Source organism: Octopus bimaculoides, chromosome 7, assembly GCF_046866305.1.
Source record: "Octopus bimaculoides isolate indiv1 chromosome 7, ASM4686630v1, whole genome shotgun sequence".
Classification (NCBI taxonomy): domain Eukaryota; kingdom Metazoa; phylum Mollusca; class Cephalopoda; order Octopoda; family Octopodidae; genus Octopus; species Octopus bimaculoides.
This window is the reverse complement of record NC_142934.1, coordinates 62,906,571-62,925,184: the sequence shown is the minus strand read 5'-3', so window position 1 is coordinate 62,925,184 and position 18,614 is coordinate 62,906,571. Positions and strand designations below refer to the sequence as shown.

Here is an 18,614-nt window from a genome sequence, read left to right as displayed (position 1 = left end):
ATATATATAATGTATATATATACATATATATATATATATATATATATATATATATATATATATATATATATACATATATATATATATATATATATACATATATATATATATATACATATATATATATATATATATACATATATATATATATATATATATATATATATATATATATATATATATACATATATATATATATATATACATATATATATATATATATACATATATATATATATATATATATATATATATATATATATATATATATATATATATATATATATATATATATATATATATATATATATATATATATATATACATATATATATATATATATACATATATATATATATATATATAATACATATATATATATATATATATACATATATATATATATATATATATACATATATATATATATATATATATACATATATATATATATATATATATACATATATATATATATATATATATATACATATATATATATATATATATATACATATATATATATATATATATATATACACACACACACACAACAGGCTAATTAGTGAGGGGTTATCAATTCAGGCAAAACACTTAATAAGTTCTCTGTCAGTACACCAAGCTAATAATAACATTCAGGTAAGTAAAAAGCTCTGCATGTTCTTGTGGCAGTCAGACATTATAGTTCATCATCAATGGTTCGATTGAGTAAACCTGTCAATAATGAACCTATAATGACTACTGGAAACAACTGTGAGTCAAATTTACCACAAAAAAGAAATATGGAATGACCATTATTCATGCTGTGTCTTATGTATGTATGTATGTATGTATGTATGTATGTAAATACATATTTTATGACTTGGGTTAGGCATAATGATAATAACTTGTTGAAACTCAATATACATCTGCAGCAGAATAAAGTTGTAAACAAAAACAGAGCATAATTTAAATTAATTGAATAACAAGGGAATAGAAATTTTTATCAGGTTCATTAGCCAACAGCTGTTCCCTCTATCATTTATATATACACATACTACATATATATGTGATATATTTATGTGTGTGTGTGTGTGTATAATACTAGCAGAGACACCCGGCGTTGTTCGGGATTAAAATGGCATGGCTTTTTTTATTGTTTTACTTGTTTTGGTCATGTGATTGTGGCCATGCTAGAGCACCACCTTTAGTCGAAGAAATCAACCCCAGGATTGTACAACTCTGGGCTCAGCAGACTTGTTCATAAAATTCTTCAGAAAAAGAAAAGTAATAAAGGGTTATGATGAGCTCAGATAAGCATGGGAGTGTTGTAGTACTGGGTAAAGATAGGGGTAGGCGGTTTAGGAAACATCTAAGGGTTGATGGGCTATTGTGAGAGATGACTGTATAGAGGAATTTAATGCAGAAAAAAAGAATAAGTTAAAAAGTTTTAGGGTATGGTTGGTGTCTTTAATGTGTGAGGGTAAGGCAGTGACAAGAGGTGGTAGTATTTTGTTAAAGTACACTGTTAAGTATCGCAGATACCAGTGAAGATTATAGGGCAGCTAAGATTGTCTTGTTTGGAGAAAAAGTAGATGATAGTGAGGTCCAGATGGACAATATGTAATTGGAACCTCCCCCCCCCCCTTATTATTATTTTTTTTTTACGGAATCTCACGTTTTAGGCTATTGGGATTCCGATTCTGAAAAAGAATTTTCAAAAAATCTCAAATTCAAAATTTCGATTCTTCCCCCCTCCCCTCCCCCATTTCCTCATTTTTCACATTTTCCGGAAATTTTTTTTTTTTTTTTTTTTTGGCGAAATGCATGAAAAAATACGGAGATTATGATTCTGAAAAAAAATTATTTGAAAAATGTCAATATCCCCCCCACCCCACCCACCCCCCGAAAATGCGAAAAATGAGGAAATGGAGGGGAGGGGGTAAATCGAAATTTTGAATTTGAGATTTTTGAAAAATTTTTTTCAGAATCGGAATCTCCATAGCCTAAAACATGGGATTCTGTAGAATAATAAAAATAATAAGTGGGGAAAGGTTCCGATTACATATTGTCCATCTGGACCAATAGAGATTTGTGGGTATGATTACTGTGAGGACAGTGGCAGAGAACAGAAGTGAGCCAGATGAGAGATAAGTTCATAATGATGTCTCAATGCTGGTGGAGCTTCCAAAGAGAGTTCAGATCCATTGATGGAGAATCTGATCTTCATGGTCATCTGTTGCAATTGAAATGTGCAAATCAAAACAACATACATTGACAAATAAATCGACCAAGTGCTGTAGTCCCAGGTTTGGTGTCCAGTTAGAGTTTGCGTCTTTTCATGTTAATGAAATTGTCCTCAATCAGGTTGTCTAGACTTTTGTTGTGGAAGAAGCCCTTAAGTTGGATCTTTACACTCTGCCAGGCTTAGGACATTAACTACATCACTAGTCTCCTACCCTCTTTATGCACAACTACAGACCAGATTCCATGCTCTCTCACCTTCCATTCATCTGTCCTTCCATTGAAAGATTAATCCATCTGCAACTTTTGAATTCAGTTTTTTGACTCCATAACCACTCCAAGTTTCCCTGCATCACTTTTCCTATATACAAATATATATGTGTGTGTGTGCGTATGTGTGTGTATGTATGTGTGTGTGTGTGTGTGTGTGTGTGTGTGTGTGTGTGTGTGTGTGTGTGTGTGTGTATATACACACACACAGGGTGCAATGGGTTGTCACCATTTTATATTTTTAATTTTGTGCATGCACATTGTTTTCAATTTTGTCAACTACATGGTATAGTAGGGTCAGTTGGGCACCGCCTGTGAGAAAAACAGCACCATGACGCAATTCACTCAGCCAGAAATTTAGAAACAACATGCAGTACTGCTTGGCATTCACACCAGAAGCTCCAGCATGAACATTTCAGAGTGTTTGGGTGTCAGTCTGAGGATAGTGCAATCTGAGGACATGAACCAAGAGTGATAAAAATCAAACATCCAGTCAACATTTTGGTGTTTGGAATGATCATTAATGATGGCAACATTATGTCTCCATTCATTTTTCCAAGTGATCTCAAACTCAATATGGAAGCCTATATCAAGTGCCTGATGGAGGTAGAGTTGCCCGGGGTGAAGAGGGTGGCTGCTGGAAGACCCTATGTCTGGCAACAGAACTGCCCCATGCCACACAAGCAGGAGAACCCAGTCATGGCTGTCAGACAATTTCTGTAACCACATCACCCCTAAAATCTGGCCACCTAACTCCCCAGATTGCAACCCCCTTCATTATTATGTGTGGGGTGCAGTTGAGTGAGAGACCAACAAAATTCCTTATAACACCAAAAATGAACTGAAGGCGAGGGTTATGGCAGCATTCACCAACTTAAACAAGGAGACTGTCCAGAAGAGTTGCAGGAGATACCGAAGTCATCTGAAGGCCATGGTTGAAGCCAATTGCGATTCTATTGAATAAACTTACTCTAGTATTTCAAGATATTTTAATGTAATTTTGGTAAATATATCTGTTAAAATGAGATGTCAGTGTTATTTTCATTTTTGCATAATTTAGACAACAGTTTATTCATCGCACCCTGTATACATATATGTATGTATAGGCACAGGCATAGCTGTACGGTAAGAAGCTTGCTTCCCAAACACATGGTTCTGGTTCAGTCCTGCTGTGTGACACCTTAGGCAAGCGTCTTCTACTATACCCTCGTGCTGACGAAAGTCTTGTGAGTGGATTTAGTAGGCAGAAACTAAAAGAAGTCAGTCGTGTATAGGAACACACATATGCATATATCTGACCCGCTTTAGTGAACCGAAAAGGAGTGATGTTCCATCAGGACAATGCGTGACCCCACACTGCAAAGATCACATCACAGAAGATCAAAGAGCTTGGTTGTGAAAAAATTCCTCATCCACCTTATTCTTCTGACCTTGCTCCTTCAGACTACCATTTGTTTCATAGTTTACAGAATCATTTGGGAGACATGACTTTCACAAGCCAGGAGGAGGTCGAAACTGACATTTCAAAATTCTTTGCTTTGAAACCAAAAGAGTTTTACATTGATGGGATTAAAAAGCTTGTAAATAGATGGAAAGAAGTCATAGATAATCAGAGAAAGTACATTGATGATTAAATTTCAATCAAATATAATATTTGATCACTTGTTTTCTTTATTCAGAATTCGGACAGAACTTATGGGATGACCCGATATATATATATATATATATATATATTTTTTTTTTTTTTTACTTGTTTCAGTCATTTAACTGGTGGCCACACTGGGGCGCTGCCTTGTATAATTTATTTCAGTTGAATGATTCAACCCCAGTGTTTATTTTTTTGTTAAGCCTGATCCTTATTCTATTGGTCACTTTTGCTGAACTGCTAAGTTAGCAGGATGTAAACACACCAACACCAGTTATCAAGTGGTGGTGGGGGACAAGCAAAGATATATATATATATATATATATATATACAACATATATGTACATGTCATACTGTTGCCATTTTATTTACTGCCAGTTATCCCTCCCTCTTCCCATGAACAACTTCCTTTTGACATCCATCCCTCCTTATCAACAACATTCCCCATTCATATCTAGCATCAACCACTTACTCACCCTTCTTCACCCCTCAATGCACTCACTGCTATATACATCTGGCCACTTCCCCCCTTAGCTCTCTTTCTCAATCTCAACCCACACTCATGCCACTTTATACCTTTTATGCATCCACAGCCACCCTTCATCTTTCTGTCACCACACTTTCATTTCTCCCCTATCTGTTATATTATTCTGCTGCTCATAACTCTTTTTCTATACTGCCAGACATCACTCTGCTTCACCTAAGGTACTTCTGTTGATATTTATCCTACATTCTTATCACCATCATCATTTGTAATTACCATCAACAAACTATCATCCTTCCTTGTTCACCATTCGTTATGTTTACCACAACCCAACGTCTCTAAATCTACCCCTACACTATTGTAACCTTTACGCATCCACTCTTCCTGATCTTTTATTTCCCATGCTCTCTTCTATTCACATTCTTGTACCTTCAGGGTATGCTCTAACCACCTTATCACCACTAATCACCATCTCCCTTTATGATTCCGTCCCATTTATTCCCCTGTATCATCCATATAAAATGTAGATTAGCCATGAATCACCTTCACAACAATAAACCTTCAATCATGTTTTAATCTATTATTTTTCAAATTCATTTTTCAAGAAATCAACACGCTCCGCTATGAACAAGGTATATAGCATAATATGTCTCCAAAAGAAGTTTTAATTAAAACTTTATTGCAAGTTTTATTCACTTGTTACTCACAAGTTTTATTCACTAATTGTACTCACTAGCGTAGCTAGTAGGGCAACGGCGATGTGTTTTTTGTGGGGTCCGGAGGAGGCAAACGGAAGGTCCGCCCTGGGCGGCACACACTATAGCTACGCTAGAGCTTGTACCCTATTCCAAAATCTCATACGCATCAAAGTATTGACATTCCCCACCATAAAAACCGCTGCTTTAACATAAAACAACACCTCGCATAAAACCACTGCCTTCTTTCCCATTCTCCTTCTCAATCGAAGCGGAACTTCAGTCTTGCGAGTTGAGACAATCACACAAACGTTGGTGTAGACAGGCAGACAGACAGATAGATAGATAGACGGAGAGACAGACAGATAGATAGATAGACGGAGAGACAGACAGATAGATAGACGGAGAGACAGACAGATAGATAGACGGAGAGACAGACAGATAGATAGATAGACGGAGAGACAGACAGATAGATAGATAGACGGAGAGACAGACAGATAGATAGATAGACGGAGAGACAGACAGATAGATAGATAGACGGAGAGACAGACAGATAGATAGATAGATAGATAGATAGATAGATAGATAGATAGATAGATAGATAGATAGATGGACGGACGAACGGACAGAAAGACAGACATACAGATAGATTGATAGATAGATAGACGGATAAAAAAATAGACAAACAGACAGACAGATAGATAGACGGACAGACAGAGATAGATAGATAGATAGATAGATAGACATTTATACATACATACACACACTCGTGCGTGTGTGTACGTATACCTGTGTATGCATCATGTACTTATTTCGTCGATGAGTTCAGTTGTTCGATCAACTGAATGACCTCTTTCAATTAAACTGTGATGTAGCAGAGTATTCCGCAGACACGTGTACCCTAAACGTAACTGTCAGAAAGAATCTACGAGACACAGTGTGTCACAATCTCACCCTTCACAGGTTTCCAAACAGTTCCCGTGAAACTGATTGCATTCACATGGTTTTGGGTTGACACGAAGTTATGGCAAAAAAAAAAAAAAATGCTGAAAATGCCATGTAATGGAATCCAATCTGCGACCACGCCATTTACTGCGACCTTCTTCATCATTAGGGCGGTTGCGTCCATTCATGTGTACACACACACACACACATACATACATACATACATACATACATACATATATATATATATATATATATATATATATATATATATATATAACAACTTATGACAGCATCAAGTCATAGTTCTTCTGTCACTATCTTCTATTAGAGTTCAGTCAAAAGCAGGATGCTTTATATGAATTCTGAAATGTCGTGTGGTTTTACTTTTTTGGTTTAGTTTTTGTTCGAGTGTGTTCTTTTAGGAATAATATTAATGAAGTAAATATTTTACTGAATAAGTAAATAATGAGCAAAGCAGATTAACTAACAAATAGTTAGAAAAAAACTTCCTCGAAATAAACTTAATTAAGATGTGTGTGTGTGTGTGTGTGTGTGTACAAAGAAATGTTCGTATTTAATAAAAATAAAGTTTATAGATCTTCGAAGAATATATCTATATTAAATAATAACTGTATATACATCTTCAAAGAATCTATTCCTATTATATAATAATGCTGCTAGTTGTCGGATATTGTTCATGTTTTGTTGACATCGGTTTCCATTGGCGAAGAATGTTTACAGACAGATGTAACTTCGTCTGCTTTGGCAACACTATAAAAATCAACCATGTCATTCCTCCTACCCCTTCTCCTCGAAATTAATAAGGAAACTGGTGGAAGTGGGGATTAATTTACAAAAATAAAAAGATTTAAAGCAAAATGAACACATAAAAATAATTGTTTTATTGATAATGAAGAGTTAATAATAAAAAAGTTGTTTTACTAGGCATAAGCGTAGTTCTGTAGGACAGGAATATAGCCGTATATAATCGGCAAATAATTTCATTGATCTAGAAGATGCGATACTTCATTCGATCCTGGAAGGATTTGAACTCTATTGAAGAAAGTAAAAAAATACTCTAAGAAATACCGTTCTGAAGACATCTAACAGGAGTTAATGTTGTATGTATAAGTGCTTATACAAGGATCAAAACCGATCTTGAATATCTCTGGTTGTAGTTTTATTACTACTACTACTATTTCAAACATAGGTACAAGGCCAGCAATTTTAAAACGAAAGGGTTAGTTCACACTATTGACCCCAGTCCTTGACCGGTACTTGATTTTATTGATCCCGATAGAACGAAAGGCAAAGCTGACCTCCACGAGATTTGAACTCAGACCATGAATAGCCGAAAGAAATACCGCAAGTCATTGCGGTATTTGTCCGACTCTCTACTGATTCTGCTACAAATAATAATGATTAGTTTTAGGATTACGTAAAAGACGTTTAGTTTATAAGAGAGGAAAGGAACAATTGAGGTTGTGAGATGTTCATACCTTTCTAACGAGAATGAAGAGGCTAGTGAAATTAACAACCAAGTACCGATGAAATAGAGACAATAATAATAATAATAAAATAATGAAGTTTTTTTCCTTTACCTGCAAATAGTTATTATATGAAGCGCGAAATTTGTCCGATATCCTATAAACAAGTATCACCGGCAGAATAGAAGTAAAGTTCTACTGTGTTTACTTCCTCCGCCTTCTACCTCTTCTTTCTCTACTTCTACTACCACTACTACTACTGTCACTACACTTTTTACTACTACTTAACCCACTCTTCCTTCTCCCCTTGTTTATTCTCTCCTTCTCTGCATGAGTTGGTTCACGTGACCAAAACAAAGCATTTTTTTTTTCTCGGTGGGCACTGTCATAGTATTTAGCTGTCAGAAGGCGGCGAGCTGGCAGAAATGTTAGTACGCCGGACGAAAAGCTTAGCGGTATTTCGTCTGCCGTTACGTTCTGAGTTCAAATTCCGCCGAGGTCGACTTTGCCTTTCATCCTTTCGGGGGTCGATAAATTAAGTACCAATTACGCACTGGGGTCGATGTAATTGACTTAATCCGTTCGTCTGTTCTTGTTTGTTCCCTCTATGTTTAGCCCCTTGTGGGCAATAACGAAATAGGTATTTAGCTGTCAGAAGTGAAAGTGGTTGTCCGAACTGTTAATTTCATCTGAACTAGAGGTCTGAATCAACGTCAGTTTGACAATCTTCTCATCGATATAGGTGTTACCTGTGGTTAGCCGAGGTGTCGTGTTGAAGTGTTTCTTTAATCTACGAGAAAAAATTGAATATTTCATGGAGAAAAAAAGCAAACCAGTGATAGAATTTCAATCACCAGAACGGCTGCACAATTTAGTATTTATCGTGGATATTACAGAGCACTTGAATAATTTGAACAAAATGCTGCAAGGCCATAAAAAGTTGTCAGTATTTTGAAAGCATACACGCGTCCAAGTTGAAGCAAACTTTGTGGGAGACACAATTGTCAGGTGGTGACCCTGCTCATTTTCTTTGTCTAAAAGATGTTGCGACTGCAGATAATCGGTACAAAGACAATATCACGGGATTGCTGCGAGAGTTTGAGCAATGGTTTCAAATTTTCGATGAACTTGAGACAGATTTCAGTCTTTCGCTCGCCATTTACAATCAACGCCTCTGATATGCCCCTCAACATCTAAGTTAAAATGATTGACTTGCAGTGTGATTCAGATTTGAAAAACAAATTTACCTCGGTGGGGTTGGGCATATTTTATCTAGCTAAAGTATCCCAAATTGACAGCCCTTGCTGCGAAAGTTTTGTGCATGTTCGGGACTACCTACTTTTATGAACAAGTTTTCTCTGTAATGAGCATCAATAAAACAAAGCTGCGCTCAAGGCTCACACATAGGCACCTAAACGACACCCTGAAATTGGCTGCTAATCAGGATTTGACGCCTGATATTGAAGCACTTGTGAAAGAGAAAAGAGGCCCAGTTTCAGGAACATATTGAAAATAAATTATAAAAAAATTATAAAAAATGTTTTTAAATGTTTTTTTTTTAATTTATTTATAAATTGTATACATTTACAAGGCAGTGTGATAACTCACAGTTCTCACTTTCACTTGTTCAATGTTTTGCAAAAAAAAAAATGTTCTTTAAACATGAACATTTACAGAATGTACTTTTTTTTACACTGAAACAGAGGGAAATTTTTGAGATTGCTATTTATAGTTTCTCATGCCATGATTTTACTGGTCCAGCCCGCTTGAGATCAAATCGGGTTGATATGTAGCCCGTGAACTAAAATGAGGATGACACTCCTGAGAGTACACGGTTGTTGGAACAGTTAAAACAGCATACCATTCTAATGAAGGAAACGACACATTATATAATAATATAGACCTACGTACCCATTAAAAAACAGGACGGTCACGACTGGAATGCTTTTGATCGTTGACCTGCTCGATCAAAACTTGGGGCTAACAAAAACGACAACGGTGCTCCATTCATAAAACAGAAAAACACAAACCGCTAAAGTTGGTGTCAAATCCTTCGTTTGAATGTGTTTTTGATTTCTTAGAATAATCTAGGTTAGTTTCCACGGACTCTTTTCTTTTTTGTTGGAGAAATAATTTAGGATATTTTAACATCATGGTATTAGCTGTCAGAAGTGTAAGTGCTCACTGCTAGTGAACTATCTGTCTGCCTGCTGGTTTGAGTTGATACTTTGGCTTACTGACTCGCTGGAGCTATCTGTCTGTCCGTCTGTCTGTCTGCCTGCTGGTTTGAGTTGATACTTTGGCTTACTGATATCTATCTATCTATCAATCACTCGTCCACCTTCTTAGAAAACACAAATTTAATATAAAAACATATTTCCTGAAATTGCAAATTATTTAAAATATAATTTTCAACAGAGAGAATTTATCAAAATAGAAAACAAATGAAGTTTGAAGTTAAGTTTCAAAATAAATGTGATACTTATGCTCCGTAGATACTTACACGCTGTAATGTTTCAAACGCATGGATCTAGGTGTCGAATTTGTTCCAATAGCTTCTGGAAGATCTCGTCCTTGAATTCATAACGCCACATGAATTCAATTAGGTGCGTCTGCAGTAAATTCCGGGCTGTCCCATTTTCTCTTTTGTTCCTATTCTTTACATGTTTCCATAGGCATTCGATGTGATTTGTTGTGGCAAATGTTGCCGGATCAACAAAATTTATTGAATGGTTTACAGTTAAATGTCTATATCCTAGCTGGTTTAGTGTATTATATGAACGCCAGAGGTAAGAAATTATTGTTGTTCCCGGCAATATACGGTCTTGTATAATACCTAAAAGAGTGTCTGCAGACCGGTCTTCCACTGCCACCAAAAAACATCTTCTCGTATCCCTTTCTAAAGCACCAAACACCCACTGCGTTTTAACCCGATGGCCAACATTGTATTTTCTTCTAACAAACGCACTTTCATCTATCTCCACTATTCGGTTTGGTCCCCCTAGCTTAATATTTTGTGCAACATAATACTCTGCATATACGTCACGGCAAAAATTCCTCCAATCTGTTACAGCTACATTTGCTATACGACATTCCTGGCCTAAATCCTTAGCTAAATCTCCTTTTGCCCAATAATATAATATATCTATAATTTGCTCGCATTTCAATTTGCTATTATCTAGAAATGTTTCTTTTCTAACACCTTAGCCTTGCCATCGCCCCTGATAATCCTGTGAGCATCCTGACTTGCTTCTGTAGGTTCCGTTGAACCTTGAGGTGTGCAACAAGTTGCTGTGATAAAAAATTTTTAAATTCCCCACAAATGGTTTTAATACAGTTTTGACAGAAAAATTTGGAAGAATTGGATGGAAGTTCTCCAGTGATTTTCTTTCATGTAAATAAATGTTTATGTTAATTTAAGAATTTGCCAGCAAAATCTTATCAAATGACAATGTTCTAAAAATGTACATGTTTATGTTATATATGAAAATAAGAATTTTTATCTTTTGTCTTTTCATTAATAATGAGAGGAAAAGTGGAACAAAAAAGAAAATTCTCATTTGTCAGTTTGAAAACCATTGGTTTAGAGTCTAAACTTTAGGCTCAAGTCAGCCTTCACCAAGCAGATACATAATTTAACGAATTCCAAGTATGACTTTTTCCCGATTTCAGAGGAGCCCAGGACAATGTGAAATGTTTTACATAAATTAAAAAGAATAAAAATTATCAGCCATTAAAAAAAAGGGTGCCTAGCAAACTAACAAACAAAGCTAAATGTGGTCCCTTTTGAGATGAAAGATTTGGTTGCTATTTCTAGCTGTTCAAGTGAGCAGCTCAAAATATGCAGTAATCAGTTACAGCCTTTACATCTTGACCAGAAATCCTGCTATTGTCAACTTTGCAGTTTATCATTCCAGGAACATTAAAACAAAGTATTGGGAAAAAAATGTACCCAGTACACTCTGTGAAGTGATTTGTATTAGGAAGGGTATCCAGTTGTAGAAATGAAACCATAATGAAACTTACAAATAAGATGAGTATGTGACTGATGCATGTGTGTGAAATATGGTATATACAGTTATGTGACCTAGCCTCAGAATCGAGGGGATTTGCAAAGGTTAGATAGAAATGAGGCAAGCATTCTTCACAGAATGTGCAATGTTAATGTGCATAAATAATATAATACCAATTATCTGAGAGAAAAAGCTGTATATAAGAGGAAATAGATATAGTTTGCTAAAGATATAGTTTGTTAATGTGGGCAAGAGATGCATATGGATGGTGATAACTGCATAAGACAGTGCCAAGTGCTCAAAGTTGATAGTGCCTGTAGAAGAGGAAGACATAGGATGAAGTGGTGAAAACTAACTTCAAGGTGTGTGAACCTTACAAAAGAGATTACAAGTAACCACAATAATTGGTGACATGGTGTACTGGAGAAAAGTCACTCTTATCAAGCAAGCATCGCAGAAAGAATGCCAACAAAGGAAGTATTGAAGGCTAGGATGCTCTCACTGCATTCACCAACTTTTTTCCACTGCCTCTCTACAACATTTCTCTCAACAATTTCTCACCCAAGATACTTTCGTTGTACTCCCCCCCCCCACTTCTGTGGTACCCTACCATCTCTCTTTTTCTCCTGTCGCTGTATTCTCCACTCCAAATCTATGGTAGCTTCAAACTTACCGTCCTTCCATTGCCCTTGCTGCATTCACTCCCTACTCCTCCATCCTCTGCCTCTTTTTCTGTCACTTTTCTCTCCCTACAACTTCTCCACTACCTCAACAAAGTCTTATCTCTCCCTTTCTGGCCTACTCATGTTACTCCCCAGTCACCTGTCCTTCCTACAGTAACGCACTCCAGACCTTTGCCACCCCGAACTCTTTATTTTCTCATATTCCCTTCCCCTCACACTTTTCATATTCACTTTAATAATGTGAGATGGCACTAGATCCCCTGTTCACAACCTATCTCATCTGCCTTACTTATCATCAGCCTTCACTTTCTCACTAATTCCTAACTCTAATCCCTTCCCTTTTCCAGTGATCCTTCCATACTGTCTCTCAAATAATGTATACTCTGTTACAGTCTCTGTTAACAACCTCTCACAACTATAAATTGGTTCCTTGCATCACTCTTTACTCTTTCTCATCACTTTGCCTAAAATCATTAATCTCTTTTAGTCTCCTTTCGGTCATAGGCTATTTAGGCTTGAAACTTAAGGCAGCCTTGCTAATGTTGGAGTCACAAAAATGCACTAAAAGCCAGATTGTATCCTTAAGGTAATATATCCAAGGAGGTGAATAGAAAAGAGCATAGTGATATGAGAATTGGGAAGGGTGGATAAAGATTACAAGTGAGTGATGAAAACAAATAGGGATGAAGGTGATCAGAGGTAAAAAGTGAGTGAAAGTAATCAGTAGTGAACGGGAGTTGGATGGCCAATGATAAGTATGAGTCGGTTGTTGATGGAAAGAATGAGGGTGGATGTACAAATAAATTGATATGTAGTGTAATGTAAGGGGGTGAGCTGGCAGAATCATTAGCACACCGGACAAACTGTTTAGCAGTGTTCCATCTGTCTACGTTCTGAGCTCAAATTCCACCAAGGTCAATTTTGTCTTTCATCCTTTTGGGGTTGATGAAATTAAGCACTGGAGTTGGTGTTATCAACTTATCTCTCTCCCAAAATTGCTGGTCTTGTGTCAAAATTTGAAAATAATATATAGGGTCATCCCATAAATAATGCAGTTTTTTTATACTTCTATTATTTTTCCAAATTAAGATAAACAAAGTTCTTTTTTAATCTCAAATATACTCTCCTTCATTTTCTACATACTCTTCCATCTATCTGGTAGACTTGCAAGGCCCCTCTTCCAAAATTCACTTGTCTGTAACAAAAAGTACTGTTTTCACCTAGTCTACATTGTGTTTTTGGGCAATGCACTTCATTTAGCTTTACTTCAGTCCACTCTATTGTAAATGAGTAACCCTGCAACAGACTGACTTTCCATTAAGGGGAAATGTTAGTCTGCCTTCCCAGCCAGTGGAGTGGCATCATTCAAAAGCTACAACAATACTAGAAGCACATTGTGATCAATAATGTATAACAATAGTCAATAGCCTGGTCGATATAGTGATTAATTAATATTAGACAAGTTCAGGGGTTCCAAAAGCAAATTGCAGATGTCTAAGAACCAGTGAGGGCAGGTAGGGATCATTGCAAATAATGGTTTCAAATTTGGGTACAAGGACAGATATTTCGAGGGAGGGTGTAAGTCATTTAGATCAACCCCAGTGTTCAACTGGTACTTATTTTATTCACCTCTCATCCCAGAAAGGGATGAAAGGTGAAGTCCACTCTGACAATATTTGAGCTTAGAATGTAAAGTCAGAAAAAATTCCACAGAGCATTTTGTCCAGCACAGTAACAATTCTGCTGCTTGCTGCCTGATCATTGCTAATAATAATAATAAATGTTTAATTTAAAAAATTCATTGCGGTGCACAACTAATAATGAATTACTGTTTTAGTCTATCGCATAAGCCTCTATTGTTTATTTTCTGATCCAGATGACACTGTTTGTTCCAATGCAAAAGCTATCATTCTTAGAGACATAATATTTTCAAATTGATCTTCAAAAGGTTAATGATACAATATATTCTAACCAAAAATAAGATATGATACATGGAAACTACCAAAAGATTTAACAAAAACACTTAGCTGATCTTTGCTTTCTTTGTCTTATTTCTTTGTTGTTTTTTTTTCATCTTATATATAAGGGGCATTAGATACCAGTTTATATTTATGATGGCTTTCTGACTTAAACAATCAAATTGATTAAATGAAGGAAGTAAATAAATAGATAAATAAATATAGACTTCATCAGCAGAAGGTTTCAAATTTGAATGTTGGTAAAATTTTCCAACTGAGTGTTTCCCCACCCTCACCCCAACTATAGCTGATTCAGTCATTAACATTTAAAAAATAGTGTACCTCCTCTATTACAGAGCCATTGTGACTAGACAAACCATACCATTCTTCTTCTTCTTCTTCTTCATCTTCTTCTCATTATTATTATTATTGTTATTATTATTATTATTATTATTATTATTATTATTATTATTATTATTATTATTATTATTATTACTGGTAATGGAGGTCAGTGGAGTAGTAGAGATATTTATGTTGCACGAAATGCCAAATGGTATTTAATTTCTTGTTCTGGATGTAAATCCTGCATTGGCTAACCTTAGTTTTCATCCTGCTGTGCTTGACTGATAAAACAGTACCGGCTGCTGCTGCTGCTGTTCTTACTACTGCTGTTATTCTCCTCCTCCAACTACTTCTCCTCCTGTTGTTGTTTGACTCCAGGTCAGCCCTTAGGCAAAGAAAACTTATATGATCAAAAGGCTTTTCCAACCATTTAAGCATAATCTAGTTAAAATTATATTATCAAGCTTTTGAGAATTGGGATGTAGATTACCACAAATGAAGTGAAATTTAAAATATTGTGGGTAATACATGTCGCACAAGAGCGATTCGGTCATGTGCATCTAATCATGTAACAAGAAGTGATTTTATTGTTCAGTACTTTTAGCATTCCTTTCTTTTGCTTTGTTACATAAATGTAGTGTCACTTCCAGGTCTTGTCATTTTGTTTGAAAACTTATACTTTCCCGTTGAGTTTTACATAAATTCATTGTCATGGGGACAAAACTGTATTTTATATAAAATTTTATGTCAAGTGGTGTGTGGACATTTTAGAATGCAATTTTTGTTTTTCTCTGTATTCAAGCTATTGAACTTAGAAGATTTTTATTTTACACATTGCAAAACAACGTCAAGTTCAGTGAAATTGTGGTTGTGGTCAGTGCTGGTGAAATCTGAAAGGCACCCATGCTGGCGACACGTAAAAGACACATGGTACACTCCGTAGACTGGTTGGCATTAGAAAGGGCATCCATGCATAGAAACCATGCCAAAACAGACAGGAGCCTGATCCAGCTTACCTGCTCCAGTCAGACTGTCTTACACATGCCAGCATGAAATGCAAACATTAAATAATAATAATGATAATGATGATAACATAAAATAACAAGTAAATATTTAAATAACATGAATAATGTGGTGCCAATATTATGCTTACTCAGGGTTTAAAAACAGTTTGTTTTTCTTTACATTTTGAATTGTCTATAACTTTTTTTAACAGGAATCAACTGATTATCAATTGATAAAATGTACTTGTATAAATGTTTTGTTTGTTTGTTTAATATTCTTCTTAATTAATATCAAAAGCTTCTAAGTAAGGTATTGAACCCCTGAAGATGCATTAGGTAATTCACATACTTTTGCTTGGCCTTTCACTAAGGTGAGTAAAGAAGATCAGTAGTTGTATTTAAATTCTTTTTAATTCAAATTACAAATCTACAACTCTTGAAAAATATTCTGAAAACTTAATTAATTCAAAGTGCTAATTAATGTTTTTTTAATATATATTATATATTAATATCTAATAATAATTTTCAAATATAATAAAAATTTTTAAATACCTCATCTAAATTTTACTCTTCATTTTTCCAGAAAAAATATAAATAGATTTTTTATTTATTTTATGACTAAATAATTAGAAATTATTTTTACTTATTTTGATATTTATCTTTGAATTATATTTTAAATTATAGATCTAATTAAATCTATAATTTATAATATGACCAAATCAGAATTTTGAAGTTTATGTAATTATCTTAATTTACATTTAAATATTTGGATGTAATGAATAGATTTAATTTTGAATATTATAGGGTGGGCCAAAAGTCACGCACCAAAACCTTTTTTTTTTTTTTTTTTTTTTTTTTGAGACATTTTATTTATATTATGTTGCTGACTGAATTGTTAGCATGCCAGGCAAAATGCTTAGCAGTGTTTCATCCTTCTTTATGTTCTAAGTTCAAATTCCACTGAGGCCAACTTTGCCGTTCATCCTTACAGGGTGAATGAAATAAGTACCAGTTGAACACTGGGGGTTAATGTAATCAACTTAGCTCCTTCTCCAAGATTTCAGGCCTTCTGCCTATAATAGAAAGAATCATTATCATTATTATTATTATTATTCATTATGTTCATTATGTACAAGTACATGTGTAATCATCCTCTTTTTTTATGTTATCCAACTTTAGAAAAATCGAAGCATGTCTTTGACAATTCTAGAACATATTGAACTTATTTTGTGTGTGGTTTTTAACCCACTTTCTATGTTCTTTAAAATACTGTCTAATCCAATGAGAAGCCAACATAAAAATCTTTTGTTTCACATAGAAATTTGCTAGTTGACTTGAAAGCAAAATTCTTCAAACACCTGTAGTAACTAAAAAAAACGTAGTTCAAATTTTTTTCCTGGGGAAAAGTTTATCATCATCATCATCATCATCATCGTTTAACGTCTGCTTTCCATGCTAGCATGGGTTGGACGATTTGACTGAGGACTGGTGAAACCGGATGGCAACACCAGGCTCCAGTCTGATTTGGCAGAGTTTCTACAGCTGGATGCCCTTCCTAACGCCAACCACTCAGAGAGTGTAGTGGGTGCTTTTACGTGTCACCCGCACGAAAACGGCCACGCTCGAAATGGTGTCTTTTATGTGCCACCCGCACAAGCCAGTCCAGGGGCACTGGCAACGATCTCGCTCGAAAATCCTACAGGAGCCAGTCAGGCGGTACTGGCAACGGCCACGCTCAAAATGGTGCATCTCATGTGCCACCCGCACAAGAACCAGTCCAGGGGCACTGGCAACGATCTTACTTGGCTTGCCGGGTCTTCTCACGCACAGCACATTTCCAAAGGTCTCGGTCAGTAGTCATCGCCTCGGTGAGGCCCAATGTACGAAGGTCTTGCCTCACCACCTCAGCCCAGGTCTTCCTGGGCCTACCTCTTCCACGGGTTCCCTCAACTGTTAGGGTGTGGCACTTTTTCACGCAGCTATCCTCCTCCATTCTCACCACATGTCCATACCAGCGCAATCGTCTCTCTTGCACGCCACAACTGATGCTTCTAATGTTCAGCTTTTCTCTCAAGATACTTACACTCTGACGGGTATTCACATTGACATTACACATCCAACGGAGCATACTGGCTTCATTCCTTGCGAGCTTACGTATGTCCTCAGCAGTTACAGCCCATGTTTCACTGCCATGTAGCATGGTTGTTCGTACGCATGCGTCATACAGTCTGCCTTTTACTCTGAGTGAGAGTCCCTTTGTTGCCAGCAGGGGTAAGAGCTCTCTAAACTTTACCCAGGCTATTCTTATTCTAGCAGCTACACTTTCAGCGCACCCACCCCCACTACTAACTTGGTCGCCCAGATAGCGGAAGCTATCGACTACCTCTAGTTTTTCACCCTGGAATGAGATAGAAGTTGTTTCCTGTTTGTTTGCAGTCTTTATGTATTTTGTAAATTTATTCAACAATTTAAAGTGGATGTTTATTCTATGAAACCTGATATTTTAAAAAGTAACATTCTTATTCTCTCTATTCAAAGTAAAAGTGAATATTATTGGATCAAAACTTTTGTAGAGGAACCAGAAAGTGAATGAAAACAACATTGCCATCTTTCCACAACCAGCAGCATTTTTGAATTGTAAAGACAATATTGGAGTCATTAAGGAGCCAAATTCAAACTCAAAGAGTAGTTCACTGATTATTTTCTAGACTTTGATTCTCATGAATCCCTTTAACTTCAACATATGCTTGAAGAATCTAAAGGGTTGGCACAGATACTTCTCTCTCTTTTTACTTGTTTCAGTCATTTGACTGTGGCCATGCTGGAGCACCGCCTTTAGTCGAGCAAATCGACCCCTGGACT

At 35.8% G+C, this 18,614-nt stretch overlaps 2 protein-coding genes across 3 annotated transcripts in view; both read right to left on the bottom strand.

Moving 5' to 3' along the window:
- Positions 1-8,054, bottom strand: part of LOC106884520 (phospholipid-transporting ATPase ABCA1) — a 287,667-nt gene extending 279,613 nt beyond the window's left edge. For both annotated transcript variants that reach the window (XM_052969717.2, XM_089355446.1), the window contains exon 1: positions 7,867-8,054. The gene's annotated coding sequence lies outside the window, so the exon portion shown is untranslated. The remainder of the gene's footprint in view (positions 1-7,866) is intronic.
- A 2,074-nt stretch (positions 8,055-10,128) lies between these two features.
- On the bottom strand, positions 10,129-12,449 carry LOC149134716 (uncharacterized). The gene is made up of 2 exons (XM_089355819.1): positions 12,439-12,449; positions 10,129-10,947 (listed from the first exon to the last, which is right to left on the bottom strand). The coding sequence occupies exons 1-2, from the start codon at positions 12,447-12,449 to the stop codon at positions 10,269-10,271; spliced, it is 690 nt and encodes a 229-aa protein (XP_089211945.1). The 3' UTR covers positions 10,129-10,268.
- Between the last annotated feature and the right edge of the window lie 6,165 nt (positions 12,450-18,614).